At 42.2% G+C, this 27,563-nt stretch overlaps 1 protein-coding gene across 1 annotated transcript in view; it reads right to left on the bottom strand.

Moving 5' to 3' along the window:
• The window catches only part of LOC137945519 (alpha-soluble NSF attachment protein-like), a 44,431-nt gene extending 17,083 nt beyond the window's left edge, over positions 1-27,348 (bottom strand). Inside the window, exons 1-5 of the mRNA XM_068791449.1 lie at positions 27,106-27,348; positions 25,607-25,833; positions 9,569-9,618; positions 9,031-9,103; positions 8,861-8,940 (exon numbers count right to left, since the gene is read on the bottom strand). Coding sequence (XP_068647550.1) covers positions 8,861-8,940; positions 9,031-9,103; positions 9,569-9,618; positions 25,607-25,751 — 348 coding nt within the window. The 5' untranslated portion in view covers positions 25,752-25,833; positions 27,106-27,348. The remainder of the gene's footprint in view (positions 1-8,860; positions 8,941-9,030; positions 9,104-9,568; positions 9,619-25,606; positions 25,834-27,105) is intronic.
• Between the last annotated feature and the right edge of the window lie 215 nt (positions 27,349-27,563).

The raw sequence follows: 27,563 nt of genomic DNA, 5'->3' as shown, positions 1-27,563 counted from the left end.
TTGATAAAAAAGATGGGACAAGTGACTTCAAGTTTACACAGTCAAAAACTTTTTCGAAGTCCAGTTTGATGACAATTATGGGGAGGCTGGTCTGCTTAAAGGAGTCAAGAAGCTCGTGAGAGGCCATTACAGAATCGAGGATATTTCGGCCTTTGATGAAGGTGCTTTGGCAGGGATGGATAATCTTTAGGAGGACAACACGAAGGCAATTAGCCAAGCCATCTGACCCTGAGGCGCGATCCGTCGGCATCCAAAGAGCAGCAAGATCAATTTCCGTGGGGGTAAAGGGGAGATCAAGCCTAGCAGCGTCCTGGCTGGTGATGCGGTGGTGTTGAAGCTGGTGCAAAAAAAGCCAATTGTATCACTCGGTGTATAGATCTATAAAAAACTTAACAGGGACATTATTCATAGAGAGACTATCCATAACCTCATTGTTTAAGGAGGTGATACGGTTAGCGCTCTTTCTAGCCGAGGCGATAGAGTGAAAAAATTTAGTGTTTCCATCTCCATCAGTAGCCAACGGTAGGATAGCATTGAACCGAGCCGGTTTACGAATAGCTTGAGCTCGGCTTGGATCCAGCTCGGTTCGGTTTGAATAAACCCGATCTCGAATTAGCTCAAGCTCGGCTCGGCTTGGATCCGGCTTGGTTCAGTTTGAATAAACCCGATCACGAATCGAATTCGAGATCAGGTTTCCGACTTGTTTAAGTAAATGAGCTGAACTCAAATGAGCAGCGGTTCGGTTCGCAAACCGGCTCATTTACTTAAACCAGTTTGAAGTATTTCTACGACAATATCGGTCAGAGTTGGGAGTCGGCTTGCCAACTGTATCTCCTTAGCGGTTCAAGACTTTGAAGCAGCCTAGATTTATCCTCAAGCTCGATTTGGAGAAGGCTTTTGACAGAGTAAATTGGAAACTTCTGGATATACTTCTAGGAAAAATGGGGTTAAGAAACAAGTAGAGATTATGGATCCAAAGTTGTATCTCCTCAACCAGCTACTCGGTACTTCTTAATGGGACCGTTTGTGGCTACTTTAAGGGAACTCGTGGTATCCATCAAGGAGACCCCCTGTCCCCTCTACTCTTCAATGTGGTTGTCGAGTACCTCTCCTCTCTGATTTACTCAGCCAAAGGAATTGGGTGGCTTCTCCCCATAGCTGACACGGAGGTTTTTGATATTCCGATTCTTCAGTTTGCAAATGACACCATTTGTTTTGGTGTGGGCACCATGGACTAGATCAAGAAGCTGAGTAGTTCTAGGTTTATTTGAGTTGGCTTCGGGTCAAAGCATTAATTTGAAGAAAACCACTCTTCTGGGATACTATATTGAAGACTCAATTCTTGGGCTATGCATTAGAGAGCACACCTACTACTTATTAGGGACTGCCACTGTTTGACACGCACCCCATAGCAAATCTTTGGGCCCCCCTCATTGAGAAGTTCGAGAAGAGATTTGCCACATGGCAGGGCAACCTTCTTTCCACAACAGGTCGACTTACCCTGCTAAAAATATGTTTGGCGGGTCTACCCAATGACCTCCTATCCTTCACTCATTGCCTGGCCTCAGTGTGCTCAAAGATTGATGCTATTTGTCTGCATTTTTCTTGGAGAGGCATTGAAGACACCTTCATTTGGTCAGTCGAAAAGAGGTTTGTCAACCCCAAATCAGAGGTGGCTTGAGCATCCGGCCTACGAAGGATATGAATAGTACTCTCCTTCTTAAGTGGATTTGGAATCTCAATTCCAATGAGAACAATTTGTGGAGGAACATGGTGAGATTCTACCTCCAACTCCCGGGTCACTGGGGTGGGGGGCTGTCCCCTGCCTCTTATCCCTGATCTAGAAATGCGTTTTCAAATTGCTTTCCAAGTTCAAGGTCGCGACCTCCTCTATCCTAGTAATGGGAGGACCCTTCGCTTCTAGACCGTGGAGTGGTGCGGTCCTTGGCCATTGTATTATCTGGGGTTAACAAGGATTGCTATGGATATATCTTACTCGATGGCTGACTCATGGAGTAATTAGTCTTGGAGCCTCCTCTTCCGCCATGGTCTGAATGATGATGAAGCAAGTGCCTTTTGCTCGCTTCTTTCCAACCTCAGCAACACTATCATCCGAGATCGGGTGCATGACAAATTAATCTGGAAGCCTAGCATTAACAGTATCTTCTCGGTGGCCTCAGCTTATTCCCTTATTAGAGAAGACGACCCCAACATTCCTGAGCACAAGGCAAATCTTGTGTGGAAGCTCTCAGTGCCCAGCAAGATAAAAAAATTTCATATGGACAACCATCAGAGAACAAATCGTCACAACTGACAACCTTCAAAAGAAGGGCTTAACTGTCCCTGATAGCGCTTGCCCTCTTTGTGGTGTATGAGACTATCCGGCATACTCTCCTTCACTGCGGGTACTCATGGCTTGTATGGATGGTAATTTTCCAAGAAATTGTTATTCAGGTGGGCCTTCTCGGCACCTTCCAGATGGTATTGGGAACGCTTATGCCTATAATTGGCAAGCTGCATCTCTCTGCTTGCCTTCATATTTCGTGGTGTCTTTGGTTGGAGCAGAATAATAAGAAGTTTAACATCAAATTCAGAAGCCTGGAAAGCACTATCTCTTGCGTAGTAGGAATGATCTCCAGTTGGTTGTATACTAGGAAGGAATTTGCGCCTCAACGGGAATATCCCTTCCCTGGAATTGGAGTCTTCTGGCTCATATGGCGGATCCTCAAAAGGTGTCGACCATGACCGAATGGGAGCCTCCCCCTAGTGACTACATGAAGTTAAATTTTGATGGAAGTGTTTTGGGTTGCCCAAGACTAGCCGGTGCGGGGGGTGTCTTCAAGAACCACAGAGGTAAGGCCTATTCTTTCTTATGCAGAGCCGGTTGGTATTGCCAACTCCAACACCACGGAAGTGACTACCCTTCTCCATGGGTTGGAAATTTTCAAAGACAGTCTTCACGGAAAGCTGATGATTGAAGGGGATTCTAAATTTGTCATTAGTTGGTGCTCCAACACCGCCTCCCCCCTGTGGCGACATTGGCCCACCATTTCTTCCATAGCAGACATTGTATATTCTATTTCTTGTACATGGAGCCACATTCCTAGGTCAGCCAATTCCTTGGCTGACAGGCTTGCTAAATTTGGAACATCCCAACGGTCCCCCCCCCCCCCCCCCCCCTTGTATTTTTGCTCTTTTGAGCCTTATTATAATCAAGCACTATTTCGGGGAAAAAAAAAAGGGCACATTCATTTCAGCTTGTGGTCGATTATCTGTTTTCTTTATTTCCTCTCTCATCTATGTGTCTACATTTATTTTTTAATCTTTCTTTTTTTGGATTTATCTTTGTTGTTTGGATTGCTTTTTTTTCTTTATGTTTTAAATTTGTAATTTTTTGTAGAAGTAAGAATGTCCACACCTCCTGCTCAATTAACATCCGTAGTTAACACTAGTTCATGTGGCTATAGATAATGACTCAACTCCACCAGAGTCATGTCCCCCTAAAACTACTAATGTAACAGAAGTGAGCCTAGATGTAGGTACCCTGAATGAGGAAGAAGGTGACTTTATCCAGAGTTCAAAAAAACAGAAAAGAGCTCATGTGTGGTTGGAAGTCAAAGAAACCACATTTGTAGATGGTACAAAAAAGACTCAATGTGTTCATTGTAAAACCAATTTGAGTATAATTAGTAGTGGAGTGACCTCATATATGAGACGGCATTTAAAACATTGTCCTAGTAAAAAATTGGCAATGGGAAAACAAAAAACCATAAACTTTCAACCAATGGGGTCTAATGTTGATCAGAGTCCATCTGGCCTTCCTTTTATGGATTTTGGAGGCAAATATGATCAAGCTAGAATGAGAGTGCTCATTGCTCATTGGATTCTCATGTATGAGCATCTATTCATGATAGTAGAAGAAGAGGGATTTAATTTTGTGATGAAGATGGCAAATGTGAATTATGAAAAAATATCCCATAAGACCATTAAAAAGTGTATAAAGGTGTACGAGGCAAAGAAAAAGAAATTGAAAACTTTACTAAAAGAGATTAACAAGATTAGTCTTACCACAGCTCTTTGGAAGTCCCAAAATTAAAAGATTGAATACAAGGTTATTACTAGGCATTTTATTGATATTAATTGGAAGCTACAAAAACAAGTCTTGAGTTTTATGCATGTTCCTCCTCATCGTGATGTTGACATAGCAGATGTTATTTACAAGTGTTAGAAAGATTGGGAAATCAAAAATAAGTATTTAGTATCTCAGTTGATAAAAAAAATTTTATGAAAGGTGATTTTATTAAAAGAGAGAACAAAGAGAAACAACCTCAAGGAACTAACCCCTAACAACAAGGACTGAAAGGAGGCTCCCTACTTGGCCAGAACATCGGCGATGGAATTAGCAAATCTCAGGATGTGAAACCAAATACAATCAAAAAGGCTAATAGTTTCCATAATTACAAAAAAAAGTGTCCCAGTGACACCAGGGATGCACTGTGAATGGGGCTAACACAATGATCTCAAAAGACGGAGCCCATTGAGGAGGCTGTAGAGCTCAGCCATCGTGGAGTCTGCAATACTGAGAGGACCGGCAAAGGAGACGATCTGATTACCCAAAGAGTCACGAAAAACTCTGCCGAAACTAGCCTTCCCGGGGTTGCCAAGAGAGGAGTCATCAAAGTTTAACTTGATAGTGGCCATTGATGGGGTCCACTCAGTTACAATTGGGGGCTTTGCAGAGAACAAAAAGGAGGAACTAACTCCTAACAACAAGAGATTGCAAGGAAGCTCCTTGCTTGGCTAAAACATTAGCCACAGAATTTGCTGATCTTGGGATGAGAAACCAAAAACAGTCAAATAAATTGACAATTTTCATAATTTCAAAAATTTTATATATAGTTTATTTGACATGTATTTTATGCAAAATTTTAAATGTAGGTCGAAGCTCGAACCCAGCTTGAGCTCAAGCTCAAACTCGGTTAAAATTATTGGGCTTGAGCTCGATTCCAATTTTAGGCTCGAGGTTGGGGCTTATCTTGAGTTTGAAGTATTTAAGTCAAGCCCAACTCGAACATATGTAGGTTTGAGCTCGACTCAACTTGATGCCACCCCTAGCCAACGGAACCTGGCCCGTTGCTTCCAATGAATGGTTTCATTGTACATAACTTCATGGAATTCACAATTTAACTCATTGCGAAGAGTTAACTCATAGATAGAAAGGGACCTTTGCTCCTCAAGGATATCGGGCTCTGATGTCCAACTACAAACAGAGTCCTTACGACAAGTAGCAGCAGCACGGCAGTTGTTTGACCAGAGATGAATCTTAGCTTCAAAGTCTTCAATTTGAGTGGGAGAGCCCAGCCAGGATTTGGTTTAGCTAGTATAGATTGCCACTAGCTAACAAGGTTGGTAGTGAAACTCCGATCCTGAAGCCAATTGTTCTCGAACCGGAAAGGAGGGCAGCTCCAAGAGGGGGAATGAGTGTTTATTAGGATTGGCCAATGATCCGAGCAAGCACGATTGAGGAGGTGGCAAGAAGTATTTCCATACAGATGGAGCTTGTCCGAGTTAGCAAGGAACCTATTGAGCTTGGAGAGGATCGGGGGCAACTGCCCATTCGACCAAGTAAATTCTTTCCCAGAGAGTGGGATTTCCGAGAGTTCGAGGCAACCAATAAAATCAACAAAGGCCCGCATGGTGGAGGTGATTCTGGTGATTGGAGGGGACTTCTCACATCAAAGACGTATGGCATTCAAATTCCCCTGTGAGGAGCCAGGGGAGGTTCCAAAGTTGGATGAGGCAGAGGAGCTCATCCCAGAAGTTGGCTCGGTCATGATATCAAGTAGGGCCGTAAATGACTACAGGAGCCCAGGTGTGGCCCAGGAGACAATCCCGGAAATGGATTCAGATGGAGTAAGTAGTTGGGATAGTGAGAGTGGCTTCAACAATGTTGGGGTTTCAAATAATGAGGAAGTCGTCGGCGTGGACAACAACATTAATAACAGTCCACTCCGGGTCTGGAGAGTACCAAAGGTCACAAATGATGGAGTTGTCAAGAGATTGTGCTTTTTATTTCTTGAAAATTTACAATTGAAGGTTTATAATGAGAAATGAATGTTTTGAAGGTAGCACGTTTGAAGCGCGAGCCGATTCCTCTGATGTTCCAAGAAAGGATGATCATTGGGAGGGATGTTGGGTGATTGCTGCCATCTCATCACCATCACTCAGCCGGCGAAAGTAGATTTTGCCAAACAGAACAGCGAGCTCCATCATCTTACCCATTCATCAAGTAGGTATCAATACCTTTCAGGCTGAAAAGCCTCGATAAACCGCTAGGATCGCTCATTGGGGGAATAGAGGGATGACCACCCAAGAGCAGGAGTAGATTGGGAACCAATGGGAAGCGTAGTAGACTCACAAGATTTTGTCGACACAGCTTTCTAGGGCCAGGATTTGCAAGCGGTGTGGGGCAGAGGAACGAAGGGGCTCAGGTTGATATAGAGGATTCAAAGGCAATGGTCAGTTGACAGAGAGTGTGGGCCCGATGGTGTGAGTTGATGCGGTTTCCAGATGTTAGGAGGGGGATTTCGGCATAGAAATTCAGGTGCCGCGTGATGCCACATGAGACGTGGCTCTATGCCATGAATCAAAACAACAAGCGGCGCCTGGTCGGAGTTACCCACATGATTTGACAAAGGGGCGCTTCGATCTCTAAGACTATCGAAGAGTACTTGACATAAAGTCAGGGTGACTTGATTGCCTTTAGTTTCCAAGGCGGCCAGCTGGTTGGGAAGTGGAAGAGAGGGGATTCGACGGGTGGTTTAAGAAACTGGGTAGCGCATGCCTCCATGTGGCAAGTGGTGTCAAGGCACGAGACACTTCCAAAGCAGCCCACTGTAAGGAAGCCTCCAGAAGGAAAGGTTGTGCGCTTCAAGGTCGATGACACTAAAAAAAAATTGACAAGGGTACAAATCAGACCGGCAAATTGTAGTTTTTGAAGGATTGAATTGACAACCCAATAGCATCGACAAGGGGTCAAGGTCAACGGGAGGGGCTGAGCTGGTAGGAAAGACTATCAAGTTCTGGAAGGGCGTGCCTATCGAGGGGAAAGGGGAAAATTTTTTGAAATTTGAAATTGGGTGAGTGACAAGGATCTGAGTGAGCTCGGTGTGAGTCATGACCAAATCAGGGGGACCAGGGTGGTTGGCGAGAGCCTGAGTGAACTCGGTGCGAGTTGGGGCCAAACAAGGGGAGCGCGTGAGGTTGGGATGGAGAGCTCGCAAGTTGGGGATCATGGGGGGATAACTTCCAGATCACCGAAAGCAAGGTGAATCTAGAAGGCAGTAGAGAGTTGTAGGGCCACTTACCGAGCGGATTGGCCAGATGAAGAACATCACCTAGTGTAGCTCCTTAAGCGTTTCAGTGCTACCATTGATCCGAAGAAGGTCGTCGTAGATGTCAGCAATACAATCGATGGTGTGCCTGCACCGAAGCTCAACTAGAATGCCATGAGCAAGGACCCATTGGCCCGACGGGAAACGTGTGAGAACCGGAGACCAGTCCAAGAGCTATTCGAGCGGGGAGGCAGTGTCTGCGATAGTGGTTTTCACCAAGACTCCATCTTCTGCGGTCTTGAAGAGGTGAGAGATGATAGGTGCTTCCTTAAGAACAAGCATGTAGAAAAAGCCATTGCGAGATAAGGGGCTCAGATGAACAAAGTGGGGGGGTGGTGGCCATTGCGGCGTAAGAAAGGCAGTTTGTTCCGTCGGATAGGGCCTAGGCCAGGAAGGTGAGAGATGTCAACTCTAGGGTACATTGAACCAAGGGAGGAGGGGGCAGAGGAGGAGGGGGAGGCAGAGAGTCAAGCTGAATTCGAAGGAGGAGAGGGGGGATGCAGTGGTGAGGTATGAGGATGCAGCAGTGGTAGCTGAGGGAAGTGAGCAGTATTGGTTGGGCTAGGCCGTGTGGTGTTTGAAGGTGAGTGGAGAGGTGAAGGTTGGGTTGTTGTAAGTGAGATTTGTAGAATGCAAGTGCGGAGGGTGTTCCAACCAAAGTCAAAATTTGTGAGTTGAGGTAAGAAGAGAATTCCCATGGTTGAGTTTCTACGGCATTGAGTGATTCTGCACTCCAGTGAGCCAAGGAGGTATTGAGTGGAAAGGTGGGAAAGATAGTCACCGGCCCACAAAGTGCGGGCATTACTGTGTCCGGTATTACTTGATAGAACCTTGTCGAGTAGATGGATGAAGGAGTTTGCGGCGATGATTGGTATATTGATGAAGGATCGCTTCATCCCAGTATTGGAGAGGATGTGGATGGCATCACCGGATAGTTCATGTACCTTCCGGATGGTAGTGAGTGTCTTCCCATGTCAAAGACAGAGTTTTGGGCAATCGAGGCCAGGAGGATTCTTCAGCGCGAGGTTTGTCTGACCACCATTTGGCCAGCCAACGTCAATATCGCCCCGAGGTCCTGGTGTCGCTTGTGTGCCGTGCTGCTGCTGCTCTTGCCGAAGAGACCTTCCGCCATCGGAATTGGAGCTGAGGCCAGCTTGAGGAGGCATGGGGGGATGGTGATGAGGCAATCCTGAGTGAGGAGTGTCAAGCCCGAAGGGGGACAAAGGGGCCTTCACCACTTAGGACGCTCGAGACACCGCTTGGAAATCTTGAGGACGCCATCATGTGCAGGGGTGTTAAATAGGAACTCCAAGATAAAAGTTTAAGAAAAGAAATTAAAAAAAACTCATCTTCATAAAATGTTTCAAAATCTAAAGCTCCTTGCTATTCTGTAACTTTTTTTCTTTTGAAGACAGCTGAAAAGGGGATTCACTCGGCAAGAGAAAGAAAGAGAGAGAGAGAGTTACCTTGCAGTATCTGGCAGCCATGTTCAATCTCCCTATCTCTAGGAACAAATTCACTGCATTATTCAAGCATGATATGGCTTCTGGAAAGCCAATATTACAAAATTAATTTTATAATCAGGCAACAGATGAACTATTTTCAAAGAATAATCAACTTCAAAAAATTACAAAACCTTGAGAAGAGGTTTTCTTGTAACAATTTGCTGCATCCACATAGGCCGAGGCTGCTTCATGCTTGCTTTCAAGCTACAAAACAGTAAACCAATGGCTTTAGCATCATAAGCAAAACACATTAAAAAGCCACAGTATCTTTTTTTTTTCTTTCCTGAAACAAAAAGAAAAAAAAAGGCACTAACAAAGACCACAGTGTCTAAGGTGACTAGAAAGCGAATCAAAGGTGGTCATCAACTGGTGTGCAAAATCCATCAGGCCCCCGTGACGTCACTAGGATATGTAATCGGAAATATGTAATTTAATTTCTCATTTGAATTGTAATTGGAAGCACACTCCTCGCTATGCCAATCACTTGGCAGACACCCAGGCTAAGCCGGGCATTTCACTCCAACACTCCTACACCTTGTTGTAGAGGAAGGCCCTCCGACCTAGGTTTGTTTGTACTTGTTCTTCTCCTTTATAGTCTATTTACACGTTTTTTCAAAAAAGAAAAAAAAGACCACAGCATCTAACACAAGAACAAACAGAATACCAGACCTTCAAATGACAGCTAGCCAGTTTGATGTATACAGCTCCAGCTCTGTCCCCTAAAAAAGAAGGATGTGTACATGATATAACATATATGCATCTTAATGGAAAAGAGTAACAGGAGTCCACTTGTAGGTGATATACTCAAATATTTATGAACTATTGGCAGTCAAAAGGATAAAAACTCTCAAATATTTCAGGAAAAACATTAGAGTCCAATCACAACAATAGGTAGTAGAGCACCAACAATAAAATATACAGCATATTTAAAATTATGGTTAACTACTTATATACCCCCAGATATATTGTATAAAGGCACATATACCCAAAAGCTTCAATGCTTACAGACCCATGGAATGTCACCAAAATTGGCTAAAAAAAACTTTGGCAACAAACAAACCCCTATAATGCAAAATCATAACCATAATTACATGTATGCATATGACAAATTCAATGTAGGCACACAAATCCAATGTTTTTAAACCCACATAACTAGCCATTTAGGGGTGTTCCACATCATCTTTTTTTAACCAGCATTACGCTGGTCCCACTTAGTTTTGGCCCACATTGAAAAACATGTGAGTCCACTTGATGAAAGAGTTATAATATCATTTTTAGTTGAATTTAACAGTAGGGATATGTGGTCAATTTGGACCAGAGAACAAGGGTATGTGGGCATAAATTTGAGTCAACGATTATGTATGGAACAATGCAATATGTGAAGGGTATATAGGCACTTAACCCTCAAATGTAGGTAAACAGTAATCGAAAAGTCAATTTTAGTAATTTTACGCATAGCCTCCTTTGCTTTTTTTTTTTTTTTTTTGAACTTAACGGTTTTTTATTTTTAACTTTAAGGGTTTTTTTAGAAAAATGATGAGAACTTCATTGAGAAAAATCAAGGAGATACAAGGATTACAAAAGAGACTAGCTTTTCAAAGAAAGCCAGTGCAATAAAATCAAGAAACAACCCACAACCCAACATAAGAACTAGCCACTCAAAGAATAATACAACTTGGAGGGACAGATAAGGCATCAAGCCTCAAGGTAAAGGGGAAGAAAAACCATATCACAGCAAGATACACCTTTAGAAAGACTCTCTAGAATGGCACCTGAATCAACAGAGCAAATCAGTCATGCATTTCTCAATCCAAAATAACACAAGCATAAGCACCCAGCCCAGAAAACCTGACAACGAAACTCAAACAGTTGAAAATGAAGATGAAGACTTGGTCAAATGAGGTCTTTCGATCAGTTTGAGATAGAACAGATCTTTCTTCAAATTCAAATATTAGATATCGCTGAAGAGTGTCAATCACTCACTCTCATGGAAGAAAGTTCAAGTGAAGGGTTGAAGCAAGATTTGGATAATCTCATTAATCAAGAGAGAACCAATTGGAAGCAAAAAGCATACTTTAAATGGATATCAGAGGGTGATGCAAATCAAAAAAAATTTAAGCCATCACCTTGCCTTAAAAAAAATCTTTTTGTTGACGTAAAAAGTCCTTTTGTTCTCAGAAAAGATTACAGTTAACAATTAATGTTAATGATTTTTTTTATTTTCAATTACAATTGCCTCCTTCTGGGAGGAAGTTTTTCAACTCATCCAACTCTGGGATCTGCCCTGGCTTCTGGTAGAAGATTTCAATGTCATTCTTTGTTCCAAAAAAAACCCTCCCGCAATCAGAACTTCGTCCACCATGAGAGCTTTCTCCGACTTTATTTGTAGTCTTGAGCTTTCTGAAATTTCCCTCTAGCAAAAAATTTACTTGGTCCAATGGTCAGTCTTCCCTCGTCCTCTCAACGTTGGACCGTTTCTTTGCTAACAATGAATGGCTTCAACTCTTTCCTAACGCATCTGGTCAAGTCCTAAACAAGGTTGGTTCTGATCACTGGCCTATACAAATCAACACTTGCCCTCCTACCTGGGGGCATTCCCCTTTTCGGTTCGAAAATGCCTGGACCCTTGTTGAGTCTTTCACTTCATCTCTTCCAGGCCGGTGGCAAGCTCTGGAGAGTCACCCCAATCCGGGTTGGGCACTTCCTCTCAAAATAAAAGTGCTGAAAGCGAAGATCCGCTCGTGGGCCAATAATCATTGTGTTGTTGTTGCTTCTCAGAAAGACTCGGTTTGTCGCCGCATATCTGAGCATGATCTACTCGAAGAACAAAGGTCTATTTCTCCTCCTGATTTGCTTATTAGGATCAATTAAATTTGGAATACTCAAATCTGCTTCGTTGTGAATCTGTTCGCTGGAAACAACATGCTCGATTCCGCTGGACAGCCAAGGGAGATGGAAACACTAAGTTTTTCCATTCCATCGCCTCGGCCAGGAGGACTAACCGTATCACTACTCTCTGTCATGGAGACCAAGTGATAACAGATAGTTCCTCCATTTCTAATATTTTGGTTAAGTTCTTCTCAGATTTGTACTTTGAGGTGTGCTACAACAGGCCTAAGCTGCCTCAGCTCGAATTACTGCGCATCTCTCCATCAGACGCATCAGATCTGGAAAGACCGTTTACCTAAGAAGAAATCGAATCGCCTTCCCTCGGTCTTCCTAAAGATAAAGCTCCCGGACCTAATGGTTTCAACGGTGAGTTTTACTACAATTTCTGGGATACAGTCAAAGATGAGATGTTTGCATTTGTCCATAATTTCCACCAAGTCAATATAACCCATAAGGCAGTTGGTGTATCATTTATTGCTCTTATCCCAAAAAAATCCAACACTACCTTACCCCAAGATTTCATACCTATTAGCCTTACGACTAGTTTTTATAAAATCATTGGTCGTCTCCTTGCAAATCGGCTTAGGGTCTACCTTCCGAAAGTCGTTAATCCCAGCCAAAGTGCTTTCATTCAAGATAGGAATATTTTGGACTCCTCCATGGCTGCTCACGAGTTACTAGATTCTTTCAAGAAATCTTCCCAGCCCAGACTCGTCCTCAAATTAGATTTTGAAAAAGCCTTTGACTAGGCAAACTGGAAACTAATTGATCACTTTTTGTATCGAATGGGTTTTGGGACTAGGTGCAAATTTTGGATGAGATTTTGTATTTCAACTACATCATATTCTGTCCTTATTAACGGAAGGTCGTGCAGTTTTTTTAATGCAACAAGGGGAATTAGACAAGGGGGCCCTTTGTCTCCTTTTCTTTTTACTCTCATTGGAGAGCACCTTTCTTCTACGATCCGATTTGCTAAATGCTCGGGTTGGCTCAATCCTCTCTGAAGACCCGAACCAGGATATCCCAATCTTGCAGTACGTTGATGATACTATTCTTTTTGGAGAAGATACTATGAGTCAGATTTCCCATATGAAAGCCTTGCTCAACCTTTTCGAATTATCTTCTGGTCAAAAGGTAAGTTGGGCTAAATCTTCTATAATTGGTTTTAATATTGACCCCTCAGTATTAAATTCTATGGCAACCTTTTTGGGGTGTAAAGTTGCTTCCCTCCCTGGCACATATTTGGGTCTACCTTTGACCCCCGTTATACCCACGAAAAGCGCCTGACACCCTATCATTGAGCATCTCAAAGGCCGTCTTGCTTCCTAGAGAGGAAGATTTTTTGTCCCAAGCCGATAAGCTGGTACTCAATCAAATCTTGTTTACATGGTATACCGTCTTATTTTCTCTCCTTGTACTGTTGTCCAGCCTCTGTCCGAAATAGAGTTGAATTCCTTAAGAGGAGATTTTTATGAGGTAGGCTGAATGAGGAAAGAAAATATAGCCTTGTAAAATGGGATGATGTTTGTAAACCAATTGCAATGGGTGGTCTTGGGATCCGAGATATTGCAACAAGCAATTCTGCTTTACTGCTGAAGTGCATCTGGAAATTCAATATGTAACCAACACTGTTATGGCAGAAAATTGTACTAGCCAAAGCAGGAAAAGTTTCTGGTTGGTGGACTGATGGAGGAAGATACTATAAATTATCTCCTGTGTGGAAAAAGACCCAAATGTTGCCTGCCTTCAAAAATGTTGTCAAATGTTACAACGGTTCGGGCTATCATACAAAATTTTGGACAGACTGGTGGGTGGGTCCAAGCAGTTTCAATGTCAGTCATGGACGTATTTTTCACCTGGCTAGAGAGCAAGATGCGAACATATATGGGCAAGGGCTTAATTCTGGTGAGTGGAACTTAGATCTCCGATTAGCATTGTCAGACGTCGAAGCTCTCGAAGCTGCAAATCTTATCACGAGTCTCTCAATGGTACGCTTCAAAAATACTCCTAACACTCTCATCTGGACCCCATGCCGACAAGGTACGTTCTCTACTACCTCAGCCGATCACTTCTTGCTCTCTCACCACTCAACTCAACCAAGCCATCCAGTAGCTTTTGCATGGTCCTTACACGTTCCCCCTCACGTGAAATTTTTTATTTGGACCGCATGCTGAAACAAAATTTTGACTTCGGACTCGTTAATTCGTCGTGGAAATAGTGTTTGGGACCCATTCTGCCCTTTCTGTCATTACACCCCCGAAACTGCAGATCACATTCTTTTGCATTGTGAATTTGCCCACTCGGTTTGGACTGAACTCATAAACACAATAGGGTTGCAATAATGCCCATCTCAATCACTATTATCCACAAATATTCACTGTTACTAGCGCTCATCTTCCTAAGCTTGGCAAAATACTAATATCGTGTTGTGTGGGTCACATTGTTTGAGGTCTATGGAAAGAGAGAAACAACAAAAAATTTAATAGAAAATCTCTTCCCAGAAATATTTTGTGCAATAGAATCATTGGCCAAGTGTCCTCCTGGGTACTCATCCGGAAGGAATTCCAGAACTTACAAGGATCAAATTTGCGTGGTAATTGGCAACTCATTGCAGAAATGTCACATCCATAGCGCCCTCCAGTAATGGAAATTTGGTCTCCACCTCTAATAGAACACTTCAAATTAAACTTTGACGGAAGTGCGTTTGGTTGCCCCGGGCCGGCTAGATTTGGAGGAGTCATTCATGACGAGTAAGGAAATTTGCTTTTATCATATGCTGGACCGATTGGTATATCTGATTCAACCACTGCCGAGCTCCTCGGGCTGTATAATGGTTAAAACTCTTTAAGCAAAAGCTGGTGGGCACTCTCTATGTTGAAGGAGATTCAAAGGTTGTTATTAATTGGTGGATGATTTTAGAGATGTGGTCCCCGAAAGCACAATCAAACCTCGGGAAATCACACAGCCAGTCAATGCACTGGGAAGTGCACCTCTCGACTCTGCCCCCTACTAGTAAATGTGATCCCTCCCAAGCAGCTTTATAGCTGGCATGGGAACTACGCTGACCCCCCCCCCCTTATCCGACACATCACTCACTCACCCACTCACCGTAGTCCCCCACAAAAAATACCCTTGGCCCAGATCCAGATGTCGTTCACCCCTCTGTCTTAACTCTAGAAATAACCTTCCCCCCCAATAGAAACCCTCACAGACCCTCCTACAAATCATCCCCATAACCCCCACACTCCACAAACTTCCCCCCGGATATTGAAATCCCCCCTAGCTCACCCCCGAGAAATCCCCACCCTAAAAATTACCCCTCCGACGCTGAGTCCGGAAGTAGTGAGCGCGCTCCTCGTGCCCATAGGCAAAACAATTCTCCCCGTCTCGTTGTAACCTACCAGCGCCGAGCTAGAGGTCAGCAGAGACAACTTCTATAGGGAGGACCCAGTACCACCACTCGATACCCCTGCAACCCAGAGACGGAAAATTTCATCATTCCAGAGTCGGGTGAACGAGCTCAAGTGTTTGTGGCAGCTCTCCAATCAGAACAACACAAATACGACCCAAAAACCTAGGCCCAAATAGTGGAACTTGCCAAGGTGATAGGCATCGTCTTCACGGAGCCTCTCCCGGGAGATAACCACCCATCTGAGAAGTCAAAGAAGATGAATAATGATCAATGATTATTCTCTCCTAGAATGTCCGTGGAATTGGGTCCTTGCGTTGTCACGCCTCCATTCGGGACCTCCTTGCCTCTACCAAGGCAAATGTTGTTGTTCTCCAAGAAACCAAGGTGGCTTCTCTACCCCTTGGATACATCCGTGAGTTGTGGCACCTAAAGGAGCCCGGCTGGGCTTCAATGGATGCAGTGGGATCGGCAGGCGGTATCCTACTGATGTGGGACAACAGTACTACTGAGGTGCTTGATCATTGTTGTGGCTCTTACTCCCTTGGCAACAAGCTACGAGACAAAGGTTCGGGGAATATTTGGTGCCTAGTTAGTGTCTACGGCCCTACCAGACACCATGAGCGCCACCTATTTTGGGAGGATCTATTGAGGACTTGTTCGATGTGGCCTATTCCTCTGATGCTTGTGGGTGACTTCAATGTCACTCACTTCTGCCACGAGAAATCCCTACCGTCCCGGAGAATCACAACCTCCATGAGGCTATTTACTGATTTTATTGGCAGCTGGAACCTAGACGAAATTACCCTATCTATGAAGACCTTCACTTGGTCAAATAGTAGGCAGCCCCCTGTCCTCTCAAAACTGGACCGATTCTTAGCCAGCAATGATTGGCTTCAGCTCTACAACAACGTCTCCGGCAAAGTGCTCAATCGAGTGGTTTCTGATCATTGGCCGACAATTGCCCCACCCCACCCCCTTTCAAATTCAACAATAATTAGATGGCGGACCCCACTTTTGATCTATCTCTCCAATTCTTTTGGGAGAATATGACAGTTGTTGGCCCGAGCAAGTGGACCTTTCCAATCAAGCTCAAGATGTTGAAATCACTGTTGAGGTCCTGCGCCTCCCAAAAAAAGGCCTCTTCCTCGGCTGTGAGAACCAATGCCCTTGCTCAGATAGCCACTCTCGACTCTGAGGAGGAAGTCAGAGGTCTCTCTTCTCCAAAAGTCTCTCAGAGGTATGCCCTTCAAGGGCAATTGCAATCCTTCGCCCACAGCGAGTTAGTACACTGGAAGCAACATGCAAGATTCAAATGGCTCTTCGATGGGGATGCAAATACTAAATTCTTCCATGCAATCGCCTTTGCACGAAGAAGGGCCAACCGCATTGCCATGCTCAGCGTCAACAGTGAGGCCACCTCGGACCGAGCCATTATTTCCAACTCACTGGTGAATTTTTTTGCAGATTTATACTCTGATCACCAGCCATTCTGGCTCTTCTTCCAAAGGGTTAACCTCCAAGTTATTCCATCGGTTGTAACTAGTCTCATCGAGCTCCCCTTCTCTAGTCGGGAAATTGAAATTGCAGCCTTGGTTTTCCTTTGGTTCGTGCTCCAAGCCCGAATGGATTCAACAGGGAATTTTATCTTCGTTGATGGCCCTTCATTGGAGAAGACATTTCTAGCATGGCCCGCGCCTTTTATCATCATGGCATCATATATAGGAGCATCGAAGCCTCTTTCATCGCCATCATCCCTAAAAAAGATGGGGCAGAGCTCACATCCGACTTCCGGTCGATCAGTCTCACTACTAGTGCATATAAGGTGATTGCGCGCCTCCTTGCTAGTCGTCTCAGGGCAATCCTCCCTATTGCCATTCACCACGGCCAGAGTGTTTTTATTAAGGGAAGAAACATTCTTGATTTAGCCATGGCATGTCATGAACATAGTCATCATTTCAAGGTCTAAAAGCTCCCCAGATTCATCCTCAAGCTTGCCTTTGAAAAAACATTTGACAGAGTTAACTGAAAGTTTCTGGACACCCTCCTGGGGAAGATGGGATTCGGAAAAAAATGGCGCTTCTGGATCCAAAGTTGCATCTCCTCTGCAAGCTACTCCGTCCTTCATAACGGAACAATTTGTGGGTATTTTAAGGGAACCAAAGGAATCAGACAGGGAGACCCGCTCTCCCCCCTGCTCTTCAACTTGGTGGCAGAATATCTATCCTCCTTGATCAACTCGGCCAAGAACAGGGGATGGCTCCTCCCCACGACTGATTGCACAACCTTTGATATTCCGATTCTCCAATTTACGGATGATACTATTTGCTTCGGGGTTGGTACTATGGATCAAATCGGAAAATTGCATGTCATGCTGGGATTATTTAAATTAGCTTTCAGTCAAAACATAATCTGGGGAAAAACCACTCTTCTTGGCTATCACATTGATCCAGCTGGGCTCGGGATATAGCAGACTATTTGGGATGCTCTGTGGGAAATATGCCAGCTACACATCTTGGGCTCCCACTTTTTTATTATCGGCCTTTGGTGTCACTATGGTCCCCCCTCATTGAGAAATTTGAAAAGAGGCTAGCCACTTGGAGGGGTAAACTCTTATCAACAGCGGAGCGTCTCACTCTCCACAAGTCTTGTATGGCGGGGCTGCCAAATTATCTGTTATCATTCATGCACTGTCCGACCTCCGTTTGCTCCAAAATTGATGCCATCCATCGACGATTTCTATGGAGAGGTTCAGAAGATACCTTCAGATACCATCTGGTTAGTTGGAAGGATATTTGCATGCCTCATAATAGGGGAGGATTGGGCATCCGACCTACAAGAGAAATGAACAAAGCTCTTATGCTCAAATGGATTTGGAATTTCAACAACAAGCATAACAGTTTATGGAGGAATATGGTGAAATTCTACCTTCAGTTTTCGGGTGCCTGGTGGAGAGAGGGCGGCACTGCTCGCCTCCTATCCCCGATATGGAAATCAGTTTTCAAGCTCCTTCCAATATTCAGAGATGCTACCTCGTTTCACACGGGCAATGGAAGGACCCTTCTCTTCTGGTCAGACGAATGGTGTGACCCCCAATCCCTCTCGGAGGACTTCCCGGGGCTGCATTGGGTGGCAAGCGACCTCTCTTGTTCTGTGGCTAATTCATGGAGTGATCACTCGTGAAGTCTCCCATTCAGTCGGGGATTAAATGATGAGGAATCGTTGGCTTTTTGCTCTCCTTACCAAGCTCAGCAGCTGATTTGGAAGCCCAGTAATAATGGCCGATTCACTGTCACTTCGACATACTCTCATATTAGAAAGCAAGACTACAGTACTTATGAGCACAAGGCGAATATGGCTTGGAAACTCTCAGCGCCAAGCAAAATCAAAATTTTCGTGTGGTCAGCCATCAGAGAACAGATTCTTACTTCAGACAACCTTCATAGAAGAGGCTTCACTGCCCCCCGATCTTTCTTGTCCCCTTTGCGGAGAGTGGTAAAAGACAATCCAGCATGTCCTCTTACACTATGGATTTTCGTGGCAAGTTTGGATGAAGATCTTTCTGAAAATCAGGCTCCAACTGGGACTACATCAAGACCTCTTTGGCACCTTTGAGATGGTTTGAGGGATTCTCCTTCCTCGGCTGGGCTAGTTAATTCTTTCAGCCTGTCTTGCGCATGTTCCATGGTGCATTTGGCTCAAGCGGAATAACCGGAGATTCAACTCCAAAGGTAGCACCCCAGACAACACGACTTCTCATGCCATTGGCCTCATCTCGAGCTGGCTTTATACAAAGAAGAATTTTGCCACTCTATCGGGAGTTTTCCTTCCGGAAAATTGGAATTTGATAGCTCATATGTATGGCCCCAGTAGAGCTCCGAGTATGGCGATCTGGGATCCTCCCCCATGCGACTGCATACAACTGAATTTTGATGGTAGTGCTATTGGATGTCCTGGACCAGCAGGAGCAGGTGGTGTGTTCAGAGGTCACAATGGATGCCCTATTTTTTCTTATGCTAGTCCTGTGGGCATTGCCAATTCTAATACTGTTGAAGTTAGTGCTCTACTGTTCGGCCTCCAAATCTTCAGGGATCGTCTCCATGGCAAGTTAATCATTGAAGGCGACTCGAATACGGTTATTAGTTAGTGTTCCAAAGACAGCCTCCCCCCTTGGCGCCATTGGCCCATCACTGATAGTATTGCTGACATTGTATCTTCTACGCATTGTAATTGGAATCTCATTCCTAGATCAGCCAACTCTTTGGCTGATAAATTGGCAAAATTCGGAAGTTCCCAGCAATCTCTCATTGTTTGGGAAGGCTTCCCTCCTTTGTAATATGCTCTCTTGAGCTTTTGCCTTAATAAAAATTAGCACCATTTCAAAAAAAAAAAAATGGTGTATGAATTCTTCAAAACCTCCTTGGCGGCATTGGAAATTATTTGAGGATATTTGTACTTTAATTTCCCAATTGTCATGTAAATGAAAATTTATTCCTAGATATGCTAATCACTTAGCAGATAATCAGGCTAAATTAGGTGTTTCCCTCCAACAGCTTGTTGTGGAGGAAGGCCTTCTTTAGTCAGGTATGTGTTCTCTCTTCTACTTGCAATATATTCACACCTTATTTCAAAAAAAAAAAAAAAAATAGCATCACAAGAATAGCAAATAGATGTCTCCATCCTTGCTTCAATTCCTAAAAGAAGGGACCGAAACACTCCAAGTGACTTTCATCCTATCAGCCTTCCTTCCAGTTCTTGAGACTAATTACTAAAGTGCTTGCTAAATGTCTCAAAAAGGTGGCCCCTTCCTTGGTCCTAGCCAAAACACTTTTTATCTCCACTCAAATTTTGGACCTACACACTTAGCAAATGACCTCATCCATTTTTTCCATAGAAGTCGAATCCATGGTCAGTTTAAAATGTGGAGAACGGTCATGCTAATTGATAAAGAGAGACCAGCTTCTTCAACTAACAGAGCTTGGAAGTCTAGTGAATTGTAGGAAGATATGAATAAGTTGGAGACTCCAAACTTATTCATATCTTCCTACATGGACACTCCAACTTATTCATATCTTCCTACACATGGGAGCAAGAGAAGAGAGTGAACATGATGTTACCCGGGGAATGGGCGCCTAACTAAATTCTGGTATCTTCCTACATGGACACTCCAACTTATTCATATCTTCCTACACATGGGAGCAAGAGAAGAGAGTGAACATGATGTTACCTGGGGAATGGGTGCCTAACTAAATTCTGGTTGGACTTGTGGTTGGGGGATAAAACACTAGACACAAGATTTGGACCCATCTCCATCGTCTCCAATTGTCAAAATGCCACTATTTCGGATCTATGGTTGGACTCAGGCCGGTGGAACCTTGGTCTTCGCAGAACCCTTTTGGACTCTAAAGCCTTATTAGCCTCTGATCTCCTCACTTGCCTCGCCAAAGTCAAAATACATGAACACATATCCAACACCCTCATTTGGACCCCTTGCCCCAAAGGAACCTTTACCACAGCCTCTGCTTATAAATTTCTTAAGAACCTCACTGATTCACAACCTCACCACCCAACAACGTCTGCTTGGTCCTTACTTGCTCCACCCCATGCAAAATATTTTGTATGGTGTGCCTACATGAACAAAATTTTCACTTCCGACTCCCTCAGAAGGCGGGGAACTCCCGTGCAAGACACCGCCTGGCACTTTTTGTCACAACTCCCCAGAAACCGCCTCGCATGTCCTTCTCCGTTGCCAATTTGTTCATGCAGCCTGGGCCAACCTCCTCAATGGAATTGGGATCCAATTCTGCATTCCCCAAAGCTTGTCATCCATGATCCTCTCCATCACAAACTCCCGGCTTCCGAAGCTTGGAAAAAATGCTCATATCAAGTTGTATGGGCCACATTCCCTGAACGCTCTAGAAAGAAAGAAATAACCGGAGATTCAAATTTAAAACCTCTCCTCTAGAGGTACTTGTGGAAAACATTGTTGGACAGGTCCCCTTTTGGCTTCTAACAAAGACGGATTTTGTTCACCTCAGTAGCACTAATTTTAGAGGAAACTGGCACCTGATCCCCAAGCTTACAGGGTCTTCCCACCACACCCCCCCCCCCCCCCCCCCCCCCCCCCCCCCCCCCCCATTGTGACTATGTGATCCCCACTATCTTCTAACTACTTTAAGATGAACTTTGATGGAAGCGCCTTTGGATGTCCTGGTCCTACAGGGATTGGCGGGGTTATACATGATGGAAATAGTCATCTCTTATACTCCTTTACGGGTCCTCTTGGTATTTCTGACTCCACTACCACATAACTTGTTGAGTTGCTTCAAGGCCTCTTGGTTTCTCAAGACCATCTCGTTGAGCCTCTCATCATCGAAGGAGATTCCAAGGTCATCATCGATTGGTGCACCAAGAAAATTCACCCCCTTGGTGGCTTTAGGATATTTATTTTGAAATTTGTAATATAACTTCTAATATAAATTGTTCATAAATCCATACCCCCAGATTTGTCAATTACTTGGCGGACTTTCAAGCAAAATGGGATTCTTCCCTCCAACACCTTGTTGTGGAGGATGACCCTGCGCGCTAGGTTGTATTCCTCTCTCTTTGAATAAATATTTACACATTTTCCTCAAAAAAAAAAAGAAGAGAATGAACAACTTTTTCAATAACACCCCCCATTGAGCCATTTCTCCTGTCAAAGTTTTAATAAATTAGTTGGTCATTTCTAGATCATGTTATCACTAAGATAGGTTTTGATGTTAAGTGGAAAAGATGGAGTCAATGTTGTATTTCCTCCACTTCAATCTCTCTTCTTATAATGATTTTACAGAATGCTTTTTCAAAGTTTTTAGGCCTCAGACACTGCCCATTCTACTTTCTCTTCAACATCGTGGGTAAAGTGCTCTTTGCAATTGAAAAAAAGGTAAGATTGAAGAGTATAGAGAGAAGAAGTAAGAGGAAGAAGAGGGGAGAGAGAGATGAGAGAATAGAATCTGAAAAGAACTCTCGTTGTGGGTCTTGCTCTTCCCCCATCTTCCTTAATAACTCAACTTTAGGGATAATTACAATTATGCCCTTATACACTTAAACTTAATTAACTTCTTATATCTCCCACAATACATACTCAAATTACATCAAGCTTGAACTAGAGATAGATCTAAACATGTAGGACAATATAATATCTACTCTAGAGATTACAGGTAATGTAAAAAGACAAAACTACCCTTCAACTCTTTTGTTAACAGTAATCTCTAGTGAGACCAAGCATGGTTAACACTTGTTCAAATACTATCATCTCTCTCCGAACTCCCCTTCTTCAGTTGCAAATGACACAATCTTCTTTTGTGAGGGCAACAAAGATTTAAAGCCTTCTCATCAATTAAAACGAAAAAGAACCACCTCACCTATACATGAGCTCCTCTCTGGTTAGCATGCTGGAGTAAATCTTTCCTTTGCAATGTTTATTTTCCACAAGATGTAATTGATAAAATGTTTACAACCGTTGGATGCAAGACTGCACCCGCTTCCATCTTCCTACCTTGATCATCCTCTTTTTTGTTGAAAGATTCAAAAAGCAACTTTAGAATCGCTTAATTGAGAGATCTCTTTCAACGTGTTATGGGACATTCCTCTCCCTAGATGGGAGGATCACATTAGTTAAAGCAACTTTGGCTGATCTTTCCAACTATTATCTCTCTTTTCTTCACCATCTGGCCTGCATCACATCTCATGTTGAGGCCATTGAAAAAAGGTTCTTTTACAGAGGATCAAAAGAGAAATTTAAGCATAAATTTGTTATGTAGCTTGAGAAATGCTTTCAAAAATCTCAGGACGAAATTAGATGCATTAAGCACATGAACCAATCCCATATTGCTAAAGGTTTTTGGATATTTAGAAGGAGAAGACATCTAGTTGGATGAAATTCCATATACATATAAACAGGTATCAGGATCCTAATTGGTGACCACAAGATACTATAATATATTTTGCTTCAAGTCTATAAAACCATTTGAAATTTGACACCCATAATAATGCAAGGGATTAAAATTTATACTGTTAATACGATGCTAAAGAATTTGGCTAGACACATGGATTAGTATGTACCATTTACAATGATTTCTATAATTGCTCAAAATCTGTACACTCAAGTTCTTCAATTATATCGTTTCAAAAAAAAAAAAAAAGTTCTTCAATTGTATGCCACTCTTAGCAAACGAAAATGTTGGGACTCAAACCTTCATAGGGGCTTAATTATGAAATAGCTAAGTGATTTCTTGTTGTGCATGAGAGTCATTACTTGATATATTAATTTGGGAGGAAAAGTGTTTGTGGGTATTTCAGTGCTCTTCATCATTGAAAGTGCTGGCTCCAGCAAGCCTCATTGCTCTCTTGTTTGGAGAATTACAGCTTTAGTGAAACATGAACTCTTTGAGTTAAACAATTAAATAAAAGAGACCAGTAAATTGATGATTGCTAGGGTAAGTTGTTGCCCTGCTTAGTGAAGACCTTGGCGAGCAATTTTGAAAATATTGAGATAGCAAGTTTACCTGCTCCCTTGCTAGTCTAAAGGCCCAATGCTCTCTTTTTGGAGAATTTTAGCTTTAATAAAACGTAAAACTTTTTGAGTTAAACATTTAATAAAAGAGGCTAACAAATTGGTAATTGCCATTGCAAGTTGTTGCCCTGCTAGTGGAGACCTTTGGGGAGCAATTTTGAAGAAATTTGAGATAGCAAGTTTACCTGCTCCCTTGCTAGTCTATTTATCCAGCTCATCAAATTGGACAACGGCTAAATCAGGTAGAATCCTGTGGTGATTAAGAATTGCAACCATTATTTGGGGAATCTGGAAGGACAGGAATAGGAGAAATGGCATCCCAAAGGGAGGATTATTGAAACGGTCAATTGTAACAACCTATTTGAAGTAGTTAGTTCTTTATTTGCATGATTTTCCAAGCTCAGTTACCAGGGACAATTAGAATTGTGGCAGCTTAATCCATTAACTGGGGAAAAAAGCTCAATCTTTGCCTCCTCCGCTAGAGGGCCACATGAAGCTTAATTTTGACTGTAGAACTTGTATCAAGTGGAAGGATGTTAAGATAACAGGAGAGAAACACTTGTATCTTCTGGTCCTTTTGGGTAAATTGACTCTATTAAGGCTGAGGACACTACTTCAAAGACTCAAGTTGCATAGAGATAATTAATATGGTCCATAAATGTTTGAGAGTAACTGTAAGGCAGTTAATCAGCTGGCCCAACCCTCCTTCAAGTTTAATGAGTTTTTGGTTCTTTAACCTTTCAATCAATAAACATCTAGTCAACATTTCAAAGAAAAAAAAATGAGGGAGATTTGGAACTCTTCTTCGGTATCTCAATTGCATAGACACATACGCATGAGCCTAATCTACTAGTTGACAGGAGATGGAGTATCTCAATGACATGTAAATTCGATGGCTCCTCCTCCTCTTAACCAGCATTGATTTATTTATTTTTTTGAATGAAGATGTATAAACTATTAAAACGAAAAAAAGTACAATAATTTGCTAAAAAGGGCCTTCCTCCACAACAAGGTGTTGGAGTGAAACATCTAATTTAGCTTGAGTGTCAGCTAAATGGTTAGCTGACCAAGGAATGTGCAAATAGATTTATTGCAAATAGAGATGTTTAATATTTTACTTTTTTGTTGTTATTATCTACTACTGCTGATATTGTTGACTCTATAGCTTTACTATGTACTTAGTCTTTTGATGTAATTCGATAAAATTCATATCAACAAGTCATGCCAAAGTTCCAACTTACAGTCCCTAAATGCAAGTGAACAAAAAAATTTCCTCTTCAGATATAAGTAGAATGCAAATCAAATTCTAATCCACGACAAATTACAGAAATCACTTTGAGTCATGACACTAACATGATATTTCACCCAGAATGCGCCCAGTAATCTCAACCTATTATACACAGGCAAGTCCAACAACCAGCATCCATAGACCTATATCTCCTAACCCTCTTGAACTAAATTATAATATAATATATTATATAATTTTTTTACAGACAAAAACTCAAAAATTTTAAGCTTTTCATCCAAATAAATTTCAATCAATTAAATCCACAAAACAATAAATTAACCAATAAAATAGACGTATAAATAGCATTGCATTGACCCTTATAACACTTCCACTGCAACTCAAAAAAAAAATGCTGAATAAATAAGGCCAATGAGATAGAGAACAGTCAAATCATCAACCAGAAAAAAGAATTTCTTATGAAAAAGAAAAGCCAGAAACAAAAAACAAATAAATAAAACTTCTGATCACGGGAAACTGGCATCAACAGAACCATAAAACAAGTTCACAGCAATAAATGAAACACAAACTTAGACAAAAATGAGGCCACAGATAGAGATAAATTACAGTTCTTGGCCAATTTGTAGCAATTTGCAGCCTTGTCATAAAAATCGACAGCATCCTCATACTTGGATCCAAACAATCCCCAACCATTAAGTTTCTTCTCAGCCTTCTTCTCCAGCTCCTCCCCTTTCATGGTCTGATCTGCCATTTGGACTCCCCTTCTCTTTCACTGAACTGCTCTCTTATTGACAATCACCAAAATGAAGGAGAAGGGATGATTCCTCTCACCGCTTTAAATAAAGATGAAATTATTGTCACCTCCTCACAGAATTCAATTATTCAACCCCATGATTTTGTAAATCACAAATAACAAGCTCATGCATAGTAGTGTAACACATAAGAATCCGAAAGAAAAGAAATAATCAATCCAAGCATCACATTCATCATTTGCATCTAGGAGAAAACATGGCACTTTGTGCTTGTAAAACCAACATTCTCATGCAGGAAATTCCTTCAGTGGTAAATGCACAACATGAAGATTCAATGCCACTAAACCCTAAAAATCCAGAACATATGAAAGTAACAACATTTTAACTCTTGGATTTCACTCCGGTTCTGCTCAACCCTTGTAAAAATGCTAAGTCCACCAACCAAATCTCAATGATTTCATAATAATCAGATTCCATGACATATTACTCAAAAATACGAATTCACATCTGCTAAATCCCTGCAAAAAGGTCTTAAACGATTGTATATTGACTAAATCACATAAATTATACTCCAAGAATTTTTTGCAACACATTATACTCCAATATTAGAGTTCACGCCTGCTTTATCTTCAGAAATAAATAACCATGCTTGCTTAACCGTTAAAGCTTGGCTGCAAGGTCCATGTCATATTGAACAATATTGATATTATCATTACTATTATTGATAATAAGAATAAAAATCCCATGAATCATAATATTGATATTAATAACAGACAATTGCATGAATCATAACCTGACGGGATAGAGCAGCTAGATAATAAGATTTCAACAAAAGATGATATGCATTATAGAAATTACAAAAATGTGGAAGACATTTTAAAAACTTAGCAGAGAGCATAGATCAAGTTAATTTCCCAATTAAACTTCCATGAAATTTACTCTAAATAGCAAACGAATGTTCAACCAGGGCAAGGAACTAGTTTTCCTCAATCAATTCAATCAAAGCATGGCTGAAATGACTAATACAGAATCATTTGAAACATATCGAGCAACCTGATTATTCGAAGAGAATGGATAGAGACTCACCTTTCCCTTGACAAGCTTTCATAAGATTAGAAAATTAGACACAATTAATACGATTAAGAAAACCATGGAAAGAAAAAAAATACGAAGAGAAAAGAAAATAAAATCCCGAAAAATGAGAAGGAACAGATTGTACACGAACTAAGAACATAAAAAAAGGAAAGATACATGTGTGATGCAGATAAAGGAATCAAAATTCATCGTACATCAAGGTTCCAGCCGTCTCTAACCCTTTTTTTCATTTCTGACACTTAAAGCATTTTTAAATACCTTTCACTTCTCCGAAATCGCCCCTTACTACTCTTCTCTTTCCCGGCTATCGACCTTTTCTCAAGTTTAAGGCACAACCTCTTCCCCCTCTCTCCGTTCAGAAGAAAGAGTTCTCCTGGTCGGCTACCGGAAACGTGTGTCGCGGATGGAAAAACGCCAAAGATCTTTGTCGCTTCCTAGAAAGTCTAAAGGCGTAACACGGACGCTTTCTTCTGCTCCTTAGTATTACGACATCTCAATTCTCAAATGAAGGAAAATTTTCCTGTCGAAGATAGAAAATATTTTATCCGTCTAGAATTTTTTTTTGAATGAAGCTAATAAATGTTTAGAATATAAGTTTTAAAAATAATAATTTGAAGAAGTGTTCTTAGACCTAGGGGTGGGTACACGGTGGGAGTCGGATTTATCAAAATCCAAATCCAAACCCAAAACCTGAACCCAAAAAACCTAGAGAAAAC

Source organism: Aristolochia californica, unplaced genomic scaffold (assembly GCF_029961685.1).
Source record: "Aristolochia californica isolate CCGP_79_NKW_82.1479 unplaced genomic scaffold, dmAriCali1.0.hap1 SCAF_12, whole genome shotgun sequence".
In the NCBI taxonomy this organism is placed as follows: domain Eukaryota; kingdom Viridiplantae; phylum Streptophyta; class Magnoliopsida; order Piperales; family Aristolochiaceae; genus Aristolochia; species Aristolochia californica.
Note: the sequence above shows the minus strand (reverse complement) of the source record. Positions and strands in the feature narration are given on the sequence as shown.